This window comes from Lepisosteus platostomus, chromosome 1 (assembly GCF_059453375.1).
Source record: "Lepisosteus platostomus isolate fLepPlt1 chromosome 1, fLepPlt1.hap1, whole genome shotgun sequence".
NCBI lineage: Eukaryota > Metazoa > Chordata > Actinopteri > Semionotiformes > Lepisosteidae > Lepisosteus > Lepisosteus platostomus.
The window spans coordinates 2,194,348-2,216,143 of NC_142611.1; the positions used below are offsets into that span (position 1 = coordinate 2,194,348).

General features: G+C 42.9%; 1 protein-coding gene across 10 annotated transcripts in view; it reads right to left on the bottom strand.

Annotated features, from left to right (window-relative positions):
• Positions 1-671: 671 nt before the first annotated feature.
• mtus1a (microtubule associated tumor suppressor 1a) overlaps positions 672-21,796 on the bottom strand; it is a 71,570-nt gene continuing 50,445 nt past the window's right edge. For all 10 annotated transcript variants that reach the window (XM_088634663.1, XM_088634927.1, XM_088634830.1 and 7 more), the window contains 8 exons: positions 15,937-16,003; positions 10,655-10,869; positions 9,407-9,512; positions 8,854-8,927; positions 7,534-7,629; positions 5,345-5,461; positions 4,671-4,768; positions 672-3,122 (listed from right to left, as the gene is read on the bottom strand). In XM_088634663.1, coding sequence (XP_088490789.1) covers positions 2,906-3,122; positions 4,671-4,768; positions 5,345-5,461; positions 7,534-7,629; positions 8,854-8,927; positions 9,407-9,512; positions 10,655-10,869; positions 15,937-16,003 — 990 coding nt within the window. In that variant the 3' untranslated portion in view covers positions 672-2,905. The remainder of the gene's footprint in view (positions 3,123-4,670; positions 4,769-5,344; positions 5,462-7,533; positions 7,630-8,853; positions 8,928-9,406; positions 9,513-10,654; positions 10,870-15,936; positions 16,004-21,796) is intronic.

The following is a 21,796-nucleotide window of genomic DNA, read 5'->3' on the forward strand; positions in this document are numbered from 1 at the left end:
CTCTATACTGTAGGTGAGGAACTGTGGGAGCACTTTATGGTAACAATACTGGAAGAAGGCTAAGAAAGTCCTTTACAACCATTTGTACAAACTATTACAGGCAAACAATTGTTCATAAATATTCATAATGAGACAGTTCCAGCTTCAAGTACAGAGAAGCAGTCTAGGTGGAGAGAAGAAAAGTGAAAATGGTGAAAGACCCTGAGTGACTCTAGAACTGAAGGGACTCTCCGCAGATGCAGCTCAGTAACAGTGGTTCCGAGAGGTGTCAAATCTGGGTTTGCTACAGATTTTATTCACATTGTTGTATCATGGGTATAATTCATGGAGGGTTATGATGTTTAACAGCTTCATTCATGTTACTACATTCAAGTGATATTTTATTTTACAAAATTAAAAACGTGTACAGTATGAGTTTCACCTCTTGACTTGTTTGGGGAACTTCCCATCTAAACTTAGCTTTATAATATACACATTCTACATATAAATCCTGGACTTTTTTGTGAGCATGCAGCCCTAATCTCCATTAGTTCTTCACAAATGAGTCTTGCTTAGATAAACTGCATCAGTCCACTTGGGAATCCAAATGCTGCACAAGCCCCTTTTCCTCTCAATTCGCAAATTATAGCAAAAACATAGAATGAACAGATTCACATCAAACAACAAGAAAATGCTTTTCTTGTTTTTAATAATTGTTTAGATTAACAAATTCAATGTGGTTAGCTTTTTTAATTTAAATATTACAGTTTCAAATTAACTTTGAAATCAAACCATAAAAAAAGAAATTCCGAATGATCTTTTAATACTTATAGTTATGACTTTTATTAATAATTGCATATTTTCAACAGTTCCTACTTTACACACCAACAAATTCAACATCCACACAGTTACCTTTCTGTCACCTATTCAGAAACCTTTCCTTTTTTTAAACCTGAACGCACGCGTTAAGGTAAGCTTTTCGATAAACTCTAGTGACATCATTGCAAATCGGGTTAAAATTTCGACAAGAACAAAAGAATTCTGAAAGCAAGCTTCTCCGGACACCCCTCAGTGAGTGTTCGCAGCTACAGTGAGGTGCTCCTGTGGTCTTCAAAACACACAAAGAATGTTTTTATTGGTCCCATGATCGGCAAAAATAATCCCTTTCATCTAGTGCGCTCAGAGACCGTTTTTAGATCCTGTGGTCATACAGCGCTCAGCAGACCCAGGGTTCACACGTCTAACACAGTGAAGGTGACACACATGGATTTTAATGTATACTGACCGGCAAAAGTGAGCCTTTGGCTTCATTTTCAGCAAGCTTTAACTGTACCTGCACAGCTGGGGGACCCATATGGAGTAGCAACCCTCCAGAAATGGAAACAAAACTCAAGCTGATGTAACACTCGATGAGTTTCTATTGTTCGACACGATCGGATAGGGAGATGCTGGGGTATGTACCCACAGTGTTCCCCGTCGGCCCCAATCCGATTCAGAAAATCGGATTCTTACCGTATCTACCCCCCCAAAAAAAAGCTAACATTCTGGAGTGAAATGCATACTGGTGGCACGAGATGGGGAAAATTCTGCACCCGAGGCTGCAAATTGCTCAGCTTTAGAACAGTGCTCAATCCTCAAGAGGTGGATGGATATGGGATTATGAATTACTGAACTGAACTCTGGAGTGGCCCTTTTGAGTTAAAGCAACCATTAAAATAGTATTAATGGGATAATATGCCATTTAAATATGCTAATGTTTAAAGTCTAGGCAGTGCACTACAAGTTTAAGTCTTAGTTTATTTATGTGAAAATAATGCAACTACATGGAAATCCTAACTCTCGACAATATTTGCTTCACAAAGGAATGGGTTATGTAGCAATAAAGGTTAAAATGGCACCGTTCTTTACATCAGAGACAAACGCTACCTTTTGCCATTAAACTAATGCTACACCTGACAAGAAAGCCCGTCCTCACAATTTGTGCAAAATGTAAGAGCTCTCCAAATAAACTGCTGAACCCTGACTTAAAAGTGGCCTGAAAGCAACAAAATCATGCTGACGTGTATAAAAAGCAAAGCAGAAGTTAATACTGAAAGATTCAATTTTTGGTGTCACAAAAGGGAGACCTTTGGATGAAATCCTCTTTGTCTGCCATCACACGGGGAGGCAGGGACTTCGATTTGACACAGGTCTTAGCCGGAATTAAAAAGTCACTTTTTTAAAACAAAAAGCATTTTGTAATACATGTATTTCTTAATAGGCATGGACTGCAATAAAACTTTTGTGGTCAGTATGCATTTAAATGTCACAATTCGGATACAAAACATAGCTAACAGTCATGGTCATATAGGTATACAACAAAACATAGCTATGCAAAAGGCTGCAAAGGAGAAATGTTTCAAACTGAAAATCTAACGTGTAACGTGGTTTTGCATTTTTATGTTAGAATGGAAATATATTTTATGGAAATCTTACAGTTCACATATTTCGGAAATTTGCTCATTTGTTGTAACTAAACTCACTGATGGCAGCCTTACACAATGTGTATCCAAAGTGCTAAAACCAATTTCACTCACACCGCACACCAACCTGCTCAGAAACGTCTTCTGTGAACACAAGGAAACTGAGTGACAAACACTGAGAAATTATCTACAGGCCCTGAGATTTCCCTTCCTCCCCCCCCCCCACATCAGACAAAAAGGCAAAAGAACAAGACTGCTCTTGCTCGTAAGTGCTTCTGTGCAACGTTGTCTTTATAAAGTCTTTATATCACTCTTCTTCTCAAGAATCAGCAGAAAGGATATCCATTTCGGATCTGTTCTTCTCCAGTTCACGGGTCATGATCACACATGGCTAATATAGCTTGTTTCTCATGAATAACACTGTCCACATGTTTCAAGGGCTCCCAGGAAGCCCGGCTGGGGCGTTATCTTGGCGACACGGGGGGGCTGGAAAAGGCGCCGGAGTTCCTGGGAGACTGGAACACCCCAGAGGGGGAGGAGGGCGACAGCCGGCGCGGACTGCTCAGGTCCCCGTTGTGCAGCTTCCAGAGCAGCTCCTCGTTCTCCATCGACAGCCGCTTGTTCACCTTCGACTCCTTCTCCAGGGACTCCTGCAGAACGGCCTGTTCCGTCGAGAGCTGCCTACGGACACGGAGAGAAGCGGCGCCGGCTGTATTAAATCGTCACTTTCATACTTGAAAACCGACTTCTTCGCCGCCGATGAGAGCTTCGATCTCATTTCGAGACATGCGGCACCACAGAGGGGGACTGAAACCGTCAGGTCGGCATTTGAAGGGGAAAACATGATTCTGAACCACAGAATTAACAGCAGAGCGGACGTCTTGAACACACAATTCTGCCATTTACCAGGCTTTGCACATGAAATACAGCACTGATCTACTGCATAAACTCGTCATTTAACAAATTCACCTTACCTGAAAACCAAAACCAGCTTGAGCTTCTTACTGGTTTGCTGTAGGTTATCTTGAGGGAATACACAATTATGCATTACCTCCGTCCCAGATGGAATAGTGGGAATTAAGTAATGAGATATTTTCACTGACCACGATTCCACCCATTCAGAAATGCTTCAAAAACAAATAAACCTTTTCCATTCCATTTATAATCTTTCATTGCACAGCACAGACTTGGGGCTTTACTGTTTCCACTTTGTGCTTCTCCTTCTTGATTTTCGCAAGGCTCGACACCAGACAGGTTAAACCATCTCATCACCTATGCCCAGTCACCTCTCACTAATGAGCCGATTGAGCAAAGAGCCCTGCAGTGCAATCCATCAGCTCCTGCAGTTGGGATCAGGAATCCAACCTAATTGCTGTGGCTAAGGGACATGCTGTGGATGTGTGTGCTTTACCCAGTTCACTCTGCTGTGGGCGGTAGCAGGTGGTTCGATATTAAGGAGATAATATGAGTATCTTTCATCTGCATGCCGTTGAAGTACTGAGAACAAACTTCTAATTTGGAAAGGGTGCACCATTAGTACACAGCTAGGAACCCATTTCCTGCATCTACAGGACCAGTAACAAATCATGCAGCTCATGCTGTGACCTGGCCCCCACACACACAATTCAGTACACTGCGTGTTAGAGGGCACAGTCGGCTGGTCACATTCTTTTTATCCTTGGCAAAGTGAAGCTGGCTAATGGAAAGATTTGCATTTATTTTTTTAATTTGCAAGCTTTTACATAACATTACCTAGAAGATATTTTTAAGAACTGTAATGGAACGTTACTACTGTGGATGTTCAAATGCGCATTAGCTTATTAAAATGCAACACATTGCCTAATTAGTGGTTTCATGTGCTAAGTGCACAGCTACAATACGGAACAGGTAAATGTCTGTTCTAGTACTGAATATTTGCTGTTGCAGGTGGTATTGCAGTACTTGAAATACTGAGGCTGTGCTCATGATTTGCTTCCAAGCTGCAGGCTGCAATGTTCACGCCCCAGGGACGAGCGGGAGGCTTTCAAGATGAAATCCAAAACACTTTTAAACTGCCTCAAGACTGGAGTTTCCTCTACCCACTTTCCCACTGCATCCCGGGTGCAGGGGTGCTGCGAGAGAATGAAAACCCCAGCTCCAGCCACGGCGGATTAAAAGAACCGTGTGCGGCGTCGGCTCTGCTCGCCGTCTACGACGGAGCCGTGAAGGACCAGGGAGCAAGGAGGTTACCTCGACAACGCTGCATGTTTATCCATCCTCGCTTTCAGGTCTTCGTTTTCTTGCTGGACCCTGTTCAACCCTTCCTCCAGTTTGATGTTTCGTTCCATCTAGGGGACAGAAGAAAGGTGACCTCTCACCCAGCTCTACAGCCACGGCCATAGGCGGCAGGAACGTACACGCTGACAAAAATGGACACCGAATATCCACAAAGCAGTTACCAGATCTTTAACCGTAGGGTCTTTCCCGGTGTGTCCAGTGGACGGAGAACACGCATGGAAACGATGTAACTTATGCACATTAGAACCCATAAAACCCATTCCCATGTGCTGAACACGTTAAGTCCTGGTTCATATGTTATTATTTTAGCTAACGTGACCCCAAATGACTTCTATACAGAGGTGAGGGGGAAAACGATGAGAAACCACAGTACGTACTCTGACAAACGGGTGCTCACGTTAGATTTTTCTGACATATGAAATGTTTTCTTTGTTCCGTGGCATAGGGCTGTAAGTCTGAAGTGAGTCGGCCTCTAAAGAAAACTACTTCACATCAGGGAAATGGTATAACGACATAAAATGCAATTAATAACGTGCTGCGTTAAGAACACTCACTATGCCGTATTTTCTTAAAACAGAAGACCAAATCCCAAGCAATTTCCTCCGAGTTCTTAGAATTTAACTCACCAGTTTTTCCATTTGGATAAGCTTTTTATCCTGTTGGTGTAGCTGCTCAGTCTTGATATCCAAAACCACTTTCAGACTTTCCAGCTCCTGCTCCAAATACAGAGTGTGGGAGTCCCTCTAAAATGGAAAACAGGAGACCTCACAGATCTTTCAGCTCCGTGCTGCACTCAAGTCTCTCATCCCAGACACCAGCACTGCCTTGTCAAGGCTGGTGACACCGGGGATTAGGCAACAATAAGAACAGCCAAGTCTGACAGGCAAGAGGACCAAAAATATTGTGTTGCACTTGGTTTTCAAAACTAAGCATTCCAAAGGTTCCTGTAATTAAGAGGCAATTGCTTTATATGCTATTTATTAAACACCTGTTACACAAAACTTCTGATAACATCCCATGAAACCAAATGCCTCAATGCAAGAAATGTTTCAAATTTACGGATAGGAAAAAAAAGTAGCTGATTTTTTCTGTAGTAATGAGACAACCAAGATTCACGTGATTTATTTTTAAGCATTATTCTGAGAATATGAAACATTTCTCTAAAAGATACTTAAAACTCTTTATGGACTATCTACGCTTTCAGATTAATATAGAATATTGTGGATGCCAGTGTGCTCGGCGTGACTGGGATCCGTTATTCAGGACTCAATAGTGATACAGAAGGGAGTTCCACTGGCAGTGCCCAGTGCCAGCCTGACCGCATGGCCTGACATGGATGCAGTCCTGGGCCTCACTGGCTGCCCTTCCTGACGTGCCGACGTCCCAGCAGGAACAGCACACGTCCTCCTGCTGCTCGTGCAACATTTCCTGCAAGACCCCAGTGTGGCAAAACGCCAAGGGATTCCCTGCCGGCTCGATCTGCACCCCACCGAGCACCTGGGGGACAAACTGGGACGGCTGGTGGCACCTACGGCTCGGAGACCGGCGAATGTGCTTATCCTGGCTCTGCGAGGGGACGGGGTCGAAGCACGCGACAGGGGCTGCTCATGCTCCTTGCCTGTGACTGTCACAGCAGACCCACTGCTGACGACAACTTAATACAGCACAAGGAATTCCCCTACAGCATTTCTGACACGTTCAACTGCTACGACAAACATGGAATACCATTTACTAGAAGCTGAAAGAAATATAAGAACAGAAGACAAACACAAGGAGGCCATTCGGCCCAGATAATCTGTTCGGTAGTTAGTAGCTCCTTGATCCCAGGATCTTATCCAGTCACTTCTCTTAAACAAGCCAGGGTATCGGCTTCAACAAAATGGCCGGGCTGCTGGTTCCAAACCCCTCAGGTTTGTTTCCTTTGATGCACAGAACAGAATTCAAACACCATGTCTTTAACAACAGCATTTACTATAAAATCCAGCAGAGGGCAGTATGCATCGTCGATGGATACCTCAACCTGTGAACAATACCTCAACCGACGACTCGACTGTTGGTTAGAAACGTGACCCACTGGCAGATGGACACCTGCCGAAAGCAGATTAACTTTAAAATAGGTGAATCTATGGCTTATCCCAAATTTCCAGTGGGCTGGTGGTAGACGAACCAATAAATGTGCTCTGCTTGACAGGGTTAGCCCTAATCGAGCACTTCGTCTGAAGCCATCCACCAGGGAGATGTCGCCCAAGCGACGCCGGAACGACGTGGAGAAACTCCCGGGGAGTGAAAGCTGCCTGGACCACATCTTCCTGCACACGACCTGCTCCCTGGAGTCGGCATCGGTGTCCCCAGTGTGGGGCGGAGCGGTGGCTCTGTGGCTCAGGATCTGCGCCTGTGGCTGGAAGGTTGCCGGTTCAAATTCCGCGGCTGGCAGAGGAATCCTACTCCATTGGGCCCCTGAGCAAGGCCCTTAAATCCCAACTGCTCCAGGGGCGCTGTGCAATGGCTGACCCTGCGCTCTGCCCCCAAGCTTCTCTCCCTGTCTGTGTGTCACATGGAGAGCAAGCTGGGGTCTGTGAAAAGATGAATTCCTAATGCAAGAAATTGTATAGGGCTAATAAAGTGATGTTATGTTATTCTACTGCAGAGGGTGGCCTGCACAAAGAGAACTGTATCAGTGCTATTTGTCTTTGAATGTGTGAGGGAGTAATCCGGCACACTGCAGTGCTCTTCTTTCGAGATCACAATTCGCAGAGAAAATAGTCCATCGTAACTTACAACACCTAGAATCTCATACAGTCAATTTTACTGTTACCTGATTCTTGTCCATTAAAGCTCTCCTCCTTTCTTCTTCAGCTTTCAGCTTCTCATTTAAAGAGTCATTTGCAGCTGTTAATTCATGAATCTGCTCCTGAAACACAATCAGATGTTTTTTGTCAGCCGTTCCCTTGTTACAAGGTACTGCAGCAGCCTGCACTAAGACATCACTACTAACAAGAAAAGCATCAACAGACTCTGCTTGGTGGAAATAAAGTGTGTGTGACTGATAAGACCTGAGCTCCCAAAGGGATCTGAACTTTTCAGCCTTTCTTGTAAAAGGACCCAATTTAATGGTAAAAGCTTCAGGCTTTAGATTCTTTGTGCTAACACTCCATTTCTCACCTGGGACAGTGAGAAATGTTCTGAGGATCACTGTGCCAAATAAACGAACCCTTACACCACCGCTGCTTAATGCTAAAACAGTGGATCTCGGCAGTGAAATGTTGATTTATGAGTCACTGCATTCTTCGCCATTATTTTCTTTTTCTCTTCCAAAAGAGAAATAAAAAATCACTGTTACCCTTGAGCGCTAGTCAGGAATTTACATATTTACATTATTCTCCAGAGACTTCCTTGATCAAAAACAATTGTATTAAAAATCCTTGAAACCTCTGTCTCCGTGCATATCTGAGATACAGATCAACTACAAGTTACACTAAAACCCGAAACTACAGCACGGCAAATCCTGCACTCCTTAAGGCATGAAAAAATGTTAGAAACAACAGGTTTTTCTCTTCTAACTCATTTGCTTGCTAGAAGCTAATCAACATGAGTCTGCAGGCTCTTTAAAGCAGCAAGCCAAGATATTGGCTTCAACAGTATAGCTGGGTAAATTGTTCTATATCCCTACAACTCTTTGTGTAAAGAGGTGCCTAATATTTTCTGCTGTCTTGTAATATCCAAATTGGAAATAGAAGGGTCTATGTTAGCATTTTTCATCGTAGCTGTAAACTGACTATAATTCAAGCATATATCCAACACAATAGATTATGAGTTAATGAAGGAAGGGATTAGTTATGAAATTATAAACCAGGGGTGTGTGATTTTCTAACTAAAGGAATATTAAAAAACTGGAAGACTAATAATAAAATGTCAAGACCATGTTGCTCAGCTCAGGCCAGCTGTAAGGTTTTAAAGTAACAGTGATTTTCAGGAGGATACCATCTTGCAGCTACTGATGTTTTCTTTAGCAGTAGTCAAGTGGTGCCTTTGTCACGCAATACTTATAAAAGTTATATGTTATTGCAGGTTAGACATTCATTTTTGAGATCCATTTAACAGAACACAAAATAGTTTATAGTAAATGTCAGCTTACACATAGTGAGGATTCAGTATCTTGAAATGATTTGTTGAGAGATTGCTTTTCCAAGTCCTGAGATATCTTGAGGTCTGAAAAAATGCACAGAGATGTGAAACAAAATACAGAGATTTACGACAGCAAATAAAATGGAAACCGTTTTAAAAGTCATGCTACATTACAACATCATTCTGTAAGATGACTCCAGTTTAGCTCACATTTTTGAGTGTCTACAGTTACTGGACAAAGTTCAGTTGAATATTTTCCCAATACAACGCAACATGCTTAAGGCAGGCTGTAAATGGGTAAGAGGACAGCCACCATTTGAGAAAATAACTAAGTACTTCCCTTCCTTAGGGCTAGATGCATTTCTTTATAAGGGCAGGAATGCACAGGTATAACCTGTATCTTTCAAACAACATGTATACGTTATATGCAAGAAACTTTAAAAGGAAAATGGAGCAGTTGGTCACAATTGACAAACTCCACGTTTTGGTGTAATTTTTCCATTTAGAAATCAGCCTTTTCTTGACATTTTTATAATCACCAGACATTATGAAGGGGAACTTGCCTTCTATAGAGGTTTCATAATGCTGTTTCAGGAGCTCAATCTTCTCGGAGTGCCTGGTCTCCAGTTCTTTCCTCAAAGATTCATGCTTTGAGCCTAATTCATCAACCTAGAGAGGCAGGAGAACAGAAAAGAAAACTGTGCTGCATTAAACTTTTTGGGAACATGGTTTTGAAACTCCAGATCCCCGAGGGATAACATTAAAAAACATCTCCATTTCTAAAGCATATGGCTGCATGACAATATCACTGTACTATCATAAAACATGTTGTCCCTTTTCAGTAGCAAGATGGGATTTTGTGCAACCGGCATCATAAATCCAATGAGCAAGGGACACCAAACTACTTGAAATAAATCACTGTTTCATATCACATTAACATACTGGTCTCATTATACCATACCCCTGCCATCGCCGATTGACGAACTCAGGGTGTATTTCATCAGAATGGTATTCATTCAGTGAATCACACTTTAACCCAAATAAAATGACATCGCAATACACACAAGGGGAAAAGATATTGCAGAAATTTCTCTCGTGTTGGTCAATCCCTTCTCCACATGTACTCTGCACTTGGAACCCAGATTATATTTTTGGACATGTCAGGTAAATTAATGCCAAGAAAATTCAACGAGAGTCGTCTCCAGTCTTTGACACATTTAGTCTGCTGATTAACGAACTGCCCTTCCTCCAATACCTATTGACTGGATAAGAGAAGGTTGTTTAGCATGTTAGCTCCCAGGATTTTGAAAATATCCTCTCTGAAGAGCGCATCCAGTGCACACTCTCATCAGAGAAAAGGGAATGGCAGATGGTAGTTGAATCGGCTGCGGTAAAGGTCACTGGTGTCGTTTCAGGTCAGAAAACCAGGAGAGGTACACCCACGCCGACTGAAATTAAGTCTCAAATTGGGTCGCCCAATACTTTGTATTTATGGCAACTGAAGTGGTTCTCCTGCTGCTCAGCTCCTTTCTCGTTCCGCATCTTACTCTGCTGCGCAGTGCATATAGCTTCAAGACTGCATTCGCCCCAGTCCTCCAAGGAGAGACCCGCTGACCGCACTCCCCCCCCCTCCATTCACCTCAGACAGCCCCTTCGGGATCCCCGCAACCCCTTCCCTGCCCGAGGACGTCCCGCGCAGGCGTGTCCGCCGAGGGGCAGAAGCGCGATCAGCTGGGACAGAGGGAATGCCTCCCGAAGACGACTTGAGCCCCAGTCACCCTCCGACCCCCGACCCCCGACCCCCGACCCACCTGCTGCTGCATCTGCGCCTTGATCTTGTCAGCCTCCCGCTGGTAGGCCTCGTGCACCTTCTCCCACTCAGCCGCGTAGAAGCCCCGGAGGCGCTCCTCCAGCTCCGCCAGCTCGGCCCGGTGCTGCTCCTGCAGCCGCTGCAGCAGCGCCTCGTACGCCCCCCGGAGCTCATCCCGCTCCCTCTCGAGCCGCTCGCACGAGCTGGCGGTGCCGACTGCGCGGCGAAAGGGGGGAAACGGGACAGCCGTCAGCCCCGCCGGGACCGCACCGCCGCCACGCGAGGACAGACGCGGGGCGGTCACTACGGAGGGGACCGGGATACAAAGACGGAAACCTACAGAGCTACCACTCAGGAACGTGGATTCGAAACACGGACACAGTCCCCCAGCAAGGCAGATCCCATTACCGTATCCGACACGCAGGAAACGGATTCTGTTTCCAAGTGAATATCGCCACCTACTGGTCCACGAACCTCTTATATCGGCAACCTGGTCTGATCTATAACAGGGTAGGATGGGGGAGGGATTTTTCTACAGACTCTACTACCTTTACTTTTCTATTGCTTACATTTCACTGGATAAAAAAAAGAAAGTGGAACACTTGGAGATCACACAAGTTTTTAACGAGTTAAAAAACGGCTTCGTGTCCTATCCTTGTACATTGTGTTTTGCAAAAAATGCCGATTGTAAACAGAACAGTTTGCTTATTTCATAAACTTCTCCAGACTAGAAGTGTTTGCTAATGGGGAGCATTTGGCTTGAAAGTGACATATAGCAAGTGGCACCTGCTGACTACAGAAGGAAATTTTTTAGTAAGTAAAAGGAAACCACTGTACTGCACTTTTTCAAAGCGTTTAACACTGAGTTGACATTTAACTGATCTAGTCAGCAGTCTATTTTTATTGTCCTCAAGACATGACAAGCCAAACTTTCTAAAAGATTGTAAGGTTTATTCCTGCCATGTTTCACGGTGAAACAGCTGTTTATTACCGATCTGAAGCTCAGACAAGAAAAACAATTAATTCAAATAAACACTCTGGCTCAGCAGTAAAATTCCAGACCATTCCCACATCAAACCTCAAATCCTAATTGATTTAAAATGATGATTTCTTCAATTGTTTAAATATCTTGTGTCCATACTTTGTTACAACAGATTTTCAGTGCAGTTTACAAAAATATATATAAAACAGTAATATAGGCTGAACACAGCAGCCTTTTTAGCGCTAGAAATGATTCCTCACTGTTGATAGTCGGAGCTTTATTTCTTTTTAAAAAAAAAGACTGATCTGGTAAATTTTGCTAGCTTGATGTGCAGAAAACAGTTCTACACAGTTCTGTCACATCCACTTGTGTGTGCTTCCCTACTGACGCCCAGTTTAGCTTTGCTGTTGATTATCCATTAGTAAATATAACCTCACCCAGGACTCTCTCCAGCAGAAGTGACATGTTTAGCACCTGCCACTCTCACCTGCAACCTCAAACCTACAACTTGACATACAGTGTGTGTTCAGTAATACCACGAAGAGAAACAAGCTCTCTGAAGAAAGCTTATTCCTTTCCCCAGGCACAATAAACTGGAGATGCTGAAGGCAGGTGGGAGTAATTCCCTTTACAGCTCACACAGTGGGCAACCGAATACATAGGAAAACGTGCTCATGAACTTCAACATGACCTAAAACAATCAGATCATGATGTAACTTATAGATACTAAGGCGATTTTCAAACTAGAAAAATGCTATCATATGCTGTAAACAAGCTAAATGCCATTACTATGGAATTTTATAAAGGTGACCATAGATATGAGACTTTTTCACCTGCAACAGAACATTCTCTCCTGGGATCTTTAACACAGTGTTCACGCGTGTAAGGAAATATAGGAACAGCTGATGATGATGATGCTGATATTCCGCAGCGTGCACAGTGCAATGCATCCCATGAACATATATAAACATGGGTATAAGTTCTGCATATATCAAGCCAGATACTGTACATGCCAGAACTGGTACAACACATACTTAACTGTAAGGTATAACTTTCACTGTGCATACAGTACTTTAATCAAAAACATCTTGTGATACATCAATCAGAATAGAAGGGTTAGTAATTATCTCCATCCATGATGCACTAACTTTCTGTGCATCACTTTGCGTTAAATATGCTGTTTTACAGAAGGCAACACTACTTGTGTACTTGCAACAAAGAACGTTTTTTCCAATATTATATAAGGCTACAGAAAAGATTCTTGCATTCTTCCTGAGTTTACAGCTGAGTGAGTTAAAAGTTTGAGGGCTGGTTTCACCCTCAGGATCTATAAACTCTAGACTAGTCAGACAGCGGATTATACCCGGTGAAGGTCATGACACCCTGGAGCTCAGGAAGGACGAGACCCGGGAAGAGATGCATGGCACACACTCGGGGACGATTCAGAGACAATTATATAGCCAGCTTTCCTCTGGCAGATGGGGGTTAACTACAGGACCAGGCAGACATGGGCAGAAACTGCACTCGGAAGTCGCCCCAGCCTGAAATCAAACCCAGGACCACAAGAGCTGCGAGGCACAGTTTTAGGCAAACAAGCCCAGAACATTAGGCAGGGCGAGATTAGTGCTCAATCCACTGAATGGAAATTAGGGGATACAGTATACCACACTACTGGACACAAAGTGTCAAAGGTGTCCAGAAAAACAAAGACATTATGAAAGTGGAATGCCTGAGACTCCACAGGGAAAAGCCGGAAGAGCTTCTCAGATCAATAACCTAACCGATATAACTCATTAACCAGATAACCTTCTCCTCTCAGCTGGAGATGTCCAGCTAACCCCACAGGGAAATGCACAGTTCCTGAGAGTCAGACGTTTTAATCTTTAATCTTAAAGAAAATGACTGAGGGAAACGGAAAAGTAACATGAATCTTCAAAAAAAAAAAAGAACATATAGGACTGCAACTTCAGACATTTCTTCAACTATTATCCACAATATGAATAGCACAGCAATCTCTAAAACCACCTAAAAGGTATCACGTACTGAGAATATCTTTCGTTATCTTGCGAGATGAATCAAAAACTAACAGTACAATAACTCCTAAGGAATATGCACAACAGATTTATCAATCTATTTTTAGTTGGGAAATTTCTCCATGATTCCCAATTGGGTATTGATATCAGCTATAAAACAGCCACCATTTCACAAGAGCTTTGTTTCAAGAAACTTTGAGATACTACAACAATTACACACTAGTTATTTTAATCAGTCCAGCTTGGGGCCACATTAAATTGCCACTGTTTGTGTAACTGCAGTATCTAAAATAGTAGAGCTTAAACAGGCCTAATACACGATGTATTTATCACATGACATGTAGTTTAAATTTGCTGAAAACAGGGTAATGAACAGAATTCCCAAACAGCTGCGCACTCTAAATAAAAAAGTGTCAGTATGTGAGAAACCAGGAACAAGGAGAGACAACACTGGATCTGAATGGGAAGTTTGATGGATCTATTTTCTAATTTAAATATAAAATTAAAGACAAACTGTCCTGAGGATGACAGGCAAGTGGGAGCATGTGGAGGAACTGAAAATATTCGGATACAAATATCAGCTTGGAAGTTCTGATTTTTTTTTTTGATTCTGGAGTTTTTGATTCCAAAGAACTAAAACAGGTGTTATCAAAAATATAGGGTGTGTCACCTGTTATGTAAGATGCCGTTTTAAAAGTTATTTGCATTTAAGATGTTGGAATATTTCTCTGTTTCGTGGACGTGTCCTGCAGCAGATCTTGAATATAGGAGTAACTCATCTTAAGGTTATTCACTACATCTTAAATGAAACAAAGAATGAGCCTTGAATGCATGACAGCAGGATAAAAACATTTTCATGCAATGGAGCAATTTTGAAGTGTTTTAAATTCCTCACTAAAAGGAGTTCAGCTTTCAGGCATATGTGAATCACAAGGATACACATCAAGTTGTGGCATGCACACCGACACATTCCACAGATATCTGTAAGAAAGGTTATGGGTCATTTCCAGGCTCATTAACCAGAGACACAAATACAAGATGTTTCCTAATGATAAACTGCAAAGCAACCGATACTATAAAGGATATTTTCAATGTGTTGCTTTGTTAAAGAACGTATCAGTATCTGCAAAGTATGTTAATCATATCAAACCGTGATGCTTAACACGGGTCACAGGCCTGATAATGTGGGGCTGTGACTGGGAGAGTTACTCAGAAGTAATGAAGCCTTGCAGAACAGAAAGCGTAGGCTTGACAGGAGCCAACAGAACTCAACTGTCCACACTTTCAAGCAAACCAGATACCAGAAAAATAGGCTCACGCTTAAGTCTGAAACTGGAGATGGGTTGGGGAAAAAGTGTTGTGCACAGAATAGCAGCAGTGTGTTTCCATTTCAGTTACTGCAAGTCTCTGGCTTCAGCAGCAAGAGCAGGGTTCTCATAATTGTTTTTGTGCGTCAGAAGAAGGTGTTATTGAAACAAGGCACACAGATTAATTTGTGCAATGTCACATTTCCTCAGGCCACAGCAAGTTTAAAGTGTAAGGGTATAACCGTAGCTTTAAAACACGAGATGGTGAACTGGTGAATTTGGAGTCTAAAAGGCAATGGATATTATCTGTCATACAGTTTTAAAGCCTCAGTGAATCATGTATTTTTCCATATTCATCATAACTTGTTTATCTCATGAATTATAATACTGAATAAAGTTGTCCACCCCAATGACAACAGTTAAATGTCACAAGCTTCCCAATAAGAAAGGGAGAAAAAAAAGATATGAACTGATAAACTCCAGAGCCTGTTGCTATCGAAGCACAGGGCATTCACTGGTATGACATTCTTGTGCTGAGGCCCCACTGGGCTGAGACAGGGTAGTGGCAGGGTTTCTGAGAGCTAGGGTCAGGCTGACAGGTCCCAGGGGAATTCAATGCCAGAGTGATCTACCAGACCCGCAAAGCCAATAAAATCATCCAACAGCTCTCCAATACTCTTACATCGTTCACAGAAAAATGGCCTTCTGCACCAGTCAGAAGCAGGCACTGCCCCACATAGGAGAAAGGAGAATCCCGCCCCAAGAACTGTACAGCTAGCATTTAATCGATTACCAGACTTGTGACTGCTACATAAGCTAATTAGGCCTGGACAGGATTTACCTTCTTTTCAGCCAAAGCCACATGACAGTTTTTAACTTCTGCAGAAGAAAAAACTACGCAGTCACCGTTACTGAAGGACGTTGTTTCCACACCTTTTAAATATTTTAAGTTTTTCCTTACCCAGTTCTGACCTCAGGCTGACGAGCTCCTGTGATAACTCCTTACGCTGCTTCAGGGCTTCTTCGCGCTGTGAAAGGAAACACTTGTTACTAAGTAAATATTTTAGGGATTATATCTTTGACCAGATTTCTAGCTATACGGAACTACAGACGTTTGCCAGCACATCTCTTCAAAAAAAAAAACATTAAAGGTTTTACAGCCACACCTGTAAGGCAGGAATACTATTGACACTGAACACAAAGAAACCTGGAAGCTGGGAGTTTAAAATTCCTGTTGAAATCATTATCAGCTTGCACAACGCTGTCCATGTTTATCTCTCTTCATGACAAATCCTGACATCTAAAACCCTGTAACAAATCTAAAATTTGGAGGAAATTCACTTAAAGGTTAAAAGTCTGACTGCAGCGTACTTTGGCAAACAATGTTGATTTACACTAGATCAGGATATTAAACACAGACGGACAGCTACACCCCTTCAGCCCTCACAACTGCACTGTGTTGCATTTTGTTTGGTTAACAGAAAATGGATTAAAATACTGCGGACTGCAGCAAGGAAATGACATTTGTTGTTGGGGTAATTTTACTGGGCACAGCAGTCTAAAAATACTCCGCATCGGACATCTGGTTCAGAGACACAAAATGTTCAGCAAATATGAAATGCACATATTCAAATATCTAAATAAAGGCAATATTACCTTGAAACATTTGCCATACAGAACAGCATTTTTTTTTAAAAGCTGGAAGGTTTATAAAATCCTTTGTTGTTGCTCAGTGCCACAGCGATTTGGTATTTCCAGTCCAGCTGTGATGAGGACTGTGGCACTGCAGGTAAAGCACAGAAAACAATCCCCTCTCTCCAGAACAGCACTTCTCGCTAATAAAGCTGTTGGGAAACCAGCACTGCTCATTCAGCACCGAGCTGCAGCACCTCAGCCAGATCCAGCCTTCTCTCAACGCAGAGAAGGGGAAAAAAAACACTAAGTCACCCTTAAAAACAACTCTCCCTTTCCTCCGGAGGCTGAGCACCAAGTTAAATAAAGTCAAGATCCTCCAATCCACAATGCACTCACGCAACATCACGGGACATTTAAACTGCTGCTGTTAAAAGGCTCAAGAATATTTCCCGACTGCCATTCGATTAAAAAAAAGAAGAAGAAGAGGGCAGAAAACACAAACCCACATAGATAAAGGCGAAACAAACGGAGCAGCCACTTAAGGTGAAAGAGTGCGAGCATCCAGCGCCTTGGTCCGAGCTTAAGCTGCAGTGCAAAACAAAGAGAAGAAGTTACCGTTTTCCCCGCACAGGCAGTATAAAGGCACGCTTTGCTGCCGGAGCAGCCCATGTCCCCGGCTCCACTGCGTGGAAACTACGGCACACGAGTGCAGGTGGAAACTCCACATCCAAAATGGGGGGGGGGGGGGGTGGTAGGGGTGGGGGGGGAGGAAACTGGTCCGTCTACATTTAAGAGACTTGCAAAAGTAGCTCCATTGGCCCTTGACTCTCACTGCTGCTGCTGCTGCGCTACCGCAGCCAGTTACCGTATTCTTTCTGAACGCAGGGCCCCTAGAAAAACAAGGCGAGGGGAGGGATAAAACCACGCACACACGCACACACGGGGACACTACAGACTGCGAGCGCTGCACTCGGCGCAGCCAGCCTGCGATTGCTTCAAAAGCCACAGCCCTTCGCGTATGGAAAAACAGGGAGTCTTGTCTGACACTGCGCTGATCGATCACCACTTACCGAGGCGCTGCCGCGACGCCGGGGGAACACGCCCGACCCTCCTCACAGATAATGGGAGCCTGGCTCTCATTTCTCTGCGGTGCAGCGCATACACGTACATTTCTCTCTCTCTCTCTCCCAGCTCCACAGCGTGGGATGCTTTCCGTCGCTAGAAACGTTTAAAGCTCTCCCCTACAGTCCTTCATATTCTTCATACTGTACGTGTTGGGGGGGGGGGGGTTGGGCAGGCACCTCTACAGGGGTGATAGTCACCCCATCTGTTTTTAAGTCACCGCTGAGGCCGAAATAATCCAGGCACAAAAATCACATAAAAAAATTGAATGAAGGCCAATCTGTCCAGGCTTGCTTACGATCGAGAGACAACCGTGGAGGTCAAACCTGAAACGTTACCATCAATATGTTAATCCTATATACATGCAAAGTCTTTGGAATGGGTTTCGGTTCAGTCTAACAATTTAAGGGGTCAGTTCACTTTCTGCACCAAATATCCTTCTTAAACGGACACGTGCTTAAAAAGTCTTGCGCTTTGTAAGTGGAGAGCACAGCTGCATTTAATTTTTTAAAAGACCCACGCTGGCATGCAGCATACAGGCCTTGTGTCAAGAATGAACAGGTCATTCTGTCGCGTACTGCCCATCGAAGCGACCGATCAGCTGTTTATCACGTCTGTTTGCACAGCATGACGCGATAACTGAATCGGGACTATCGATGAAGCCACTGTCCTCATGAAAGGGGTTAAAGAGTAGATCACCACCACACCCTGGAGGACGTGTCCGTAAAAAAAAAACAATCCGGCAGATTTTTCTTCAGCTTGCTTCATGAATCACGTCACTCTCCTTTCCCGTCAAACTTAATTTCATTAGAAATATCCCCCTGTACTGCTTTTCCCTGGGCAGCCCCAGCTAAGATTTCCAGTATCACAAATCAATTTTTTTCCTGCTCTGGAAGTTTAAGTAGAGACAATATCATGAAGAGAAAAACCGGGTTTTCTCCAGGACTAAGATCAGCGAGACTGTAATGTTCCTAAACCACCCTGCGCTCCGCAATTGCAGGCAGGGTAAAAAAAAAAAACACACACTTCACCTTCAGTATTTCTGTCCCTGCAGCTCTGGACCTACAACTTCAAGGCTGCGAGTTCAAAACCCGAGTGCTGTTGTACCACTGAGGAACGTACGTCATCCAGACTACTTCAGGAAAAAAAGCTCAGCAGTATAAATAAGTACTATTGTAAATTACTACTACTAATAATAATAGCTGGCAATACTGTCTACACGGTAGCTTTGTCAATTGAAGTATTTGTAAAACGGCCTAAGGCAGTAAGAAACAGAACTGGCTTGAGCACTTACAACAGGTGCTAAGGTAAATATTTCACTCAGCGCTAACAGGATCAGCCAAACAACTCGCAGGTAATGTGGAACTCCCCAGCTGCCCTGGACTTTCTTGAAAGCTATGGCATCAAGCAGGATAAACTGTAGAAAATGAGCACTTGGAGCGCTCTCTTGCAGTGACCCCTTTTTCTAACAGTAGATACTACCTATTGAAATGTTAATCGATATCCGACGTGCTAGATTACAGTTGGTGCCTCAGTCTTGCACGTGTATACACTTCACATTTATTTTCCTCTGAATAAAACTAGAACATGACTTAATGGAGCTAGCAGTTTAAGTGTCTGCAGTGTTCTCGTTTTACTAAAATGCTGATCCTGGTTCGCGTCAAGTTACGGTGGTAGTGATAAACATTTCAGTTGAATGTCCAAAGCCCTTCCTTATCTTTCAGGACTCTTATCAAGCCATTAAAGTCTTTGAACAAATGGCAAGTGAAGAGCAAGAAAGGGTATTTTGCATCTAAGCCTTAATCACACATGCAGACTAAAAGACCTGGATACAAACTGTGCCAACTACCCAAGAGCCATAAAACCTATACCTATGCATAGTACTCTCAACTCAAAGACCCTCAAGAGAGCTAGTACTGTACATTAATCAGCTCGCTGTGATGTAGCTGCAAGTACAGGTATTTGAGAACCTTAACTATCGGAGGGAAGACTTCTGTGTTAAGGCATGTAGAAATTCACCTGGGAAGTTTTAGCGAGAAGAGAAAAATAACTCACAATCAGACATTAGTGATTTATTGCAGCAGCCTGGAGGAGAACTGTTACAGCATACAAAAGACTTGTTAATGGGCAACTGTAGATGCGTCTCTTTCACCCCGATAGCAAGCCTGAGGTTGAAATTGGGCGAGTGAGCCTTATAATGGCGATTAGCAAAACACCCAGCAGAGCCAATTTTTTTTTCAGTTAACACTTTTATTGAAGGTAAACAAATGCAGCAGTAATTTAGCACCTTGACAACTCCCTCCAACTATGTAAAATGAAAGGTTCAAGCATTCTGTTAAAACTGTTACATGTGCAATCTGGCAGATTTCCAGGTCCTCGAGGGGAGATGGAGATGGCAGGGGAGCTCTTTGGATGCATGAAACAGGTAGAACCAGCAGCTCTGACACTGTCACTACCTCAATGCTCACCCTATGGAAACTCCTCTCTCGGAAGGTATTAAAAACCGCACTGCTCGGGGCAATGACTAAACTCCAGGACTCGATTCACAATGGCTTTCAAGTCCGACAGTTGTTTATAACTGTTGCCGATTCTACAGTATTTATACTTTTGCATTCAGTCTTCACCAGTCTCGGTCTAAAGACAGGACTGAGGAGGTGAGTGAATTCATTAGCTAGCAGATTAAGATACCGTCACATAACACCTGTCAGCGTTTCAGACATGTTGTGAGATCTTTAAGGTCTCTGACAATCTGTTACACGAGCTTCTAAAATGAAACTAACTCGCATTTCAAAACAAATGATCTGTACATAGTGTAAAATTCTAAGCATGTAGTATTTCTCTTTGGAAAGGAGTTTAAGGGTGTAATCAATATTAACAAGATACTGTATAATTTAAAAACAGCATCATAAACATCACCTTTAAAAAATATATATTCTGCTAAAAACGCAATAAGGAAACACCTCTGTATAGTATGTACTGTGGTAGTACAAATGCCATTTAAGTATTTTATGGCATAATGGCTGTAATTTCAAAGTGAAAATATCACTTCTAATTTTGGCGTGCCAAGTTTCTTCAGGATAGTACGTTATACAAAGGAACAGGGAAAGGTTTATTCCTGCTGAAAAGAGAAGAAAAGAAACAATGTTTCAGCTGTGGAGCCTTCTTCAGGTGTGAGAAAGAGAAGAGAAGGCGGCTCCACAGCTGAAACGTTGTTTCTTTTCTTCTCTTTTCAGCAGGAATAAACCTGTACTTGTTCCTTTCCAGCCTACCCATGCGGAGGCAGCTGCCTACTTGAAGAATTTTATACAAGCACTATTACACAATTCTTCCCATGCTGCTAGATAAGAAGTCAGTTTAGACAAAACTAATATAGTCCTTACATGCTAACAGCCCACAACAACACTCAGAACAGGTGGCTGCAAGTGGAAGAACTCCTCGCTTCATTTTTTCTTACCCTAAAAGAAACCAGGATTTTCACAGCAGCAGGCATGCCTGGCTGATAGTGGCCATAACTGAGCAACAACACAGTACACCCCAAAAGCAACAGATAACAGTGGATTTAAAATTTAAATACAAGATTAGCTATTTACCCCTTGATGGCTGTTTTTAAGGCTTTGACACATCCTGAAAATGCCATTCACAGTACAGAAGTAACAACACGAGGATACAAAACGGGCTTTTAAGACTGCACCCTGTATTTAGAGACTTTAACTGTGCCACTGATTAAAGGACTCTTGGAGATCTGTCACTTTGGATGTAGCCATCTCAGTCAGAGATTTCCTCCCAGATCTTTAAAACACCACCTGTGTAAATGCACAAAGTCATGTCTTCTTCTCAGTTCGTCATTTATCTTGTTAATTTATATTTCTGGTCCAAGTACATTCTACATGATAAAATATATTTCATCAGGCTTAAAATTAAAGGCTAGCAATGTATCTCCTGAGTGCAGAAGACTATACTTGTACTTTGAAGCCAGAAACATATAAGGTAAATGATTGTGCTGTTGTGTCTGCACTGCAAGCTGGGACTCTCTCGGTACACTGTTCCCCTCAGTGCTTTCTACA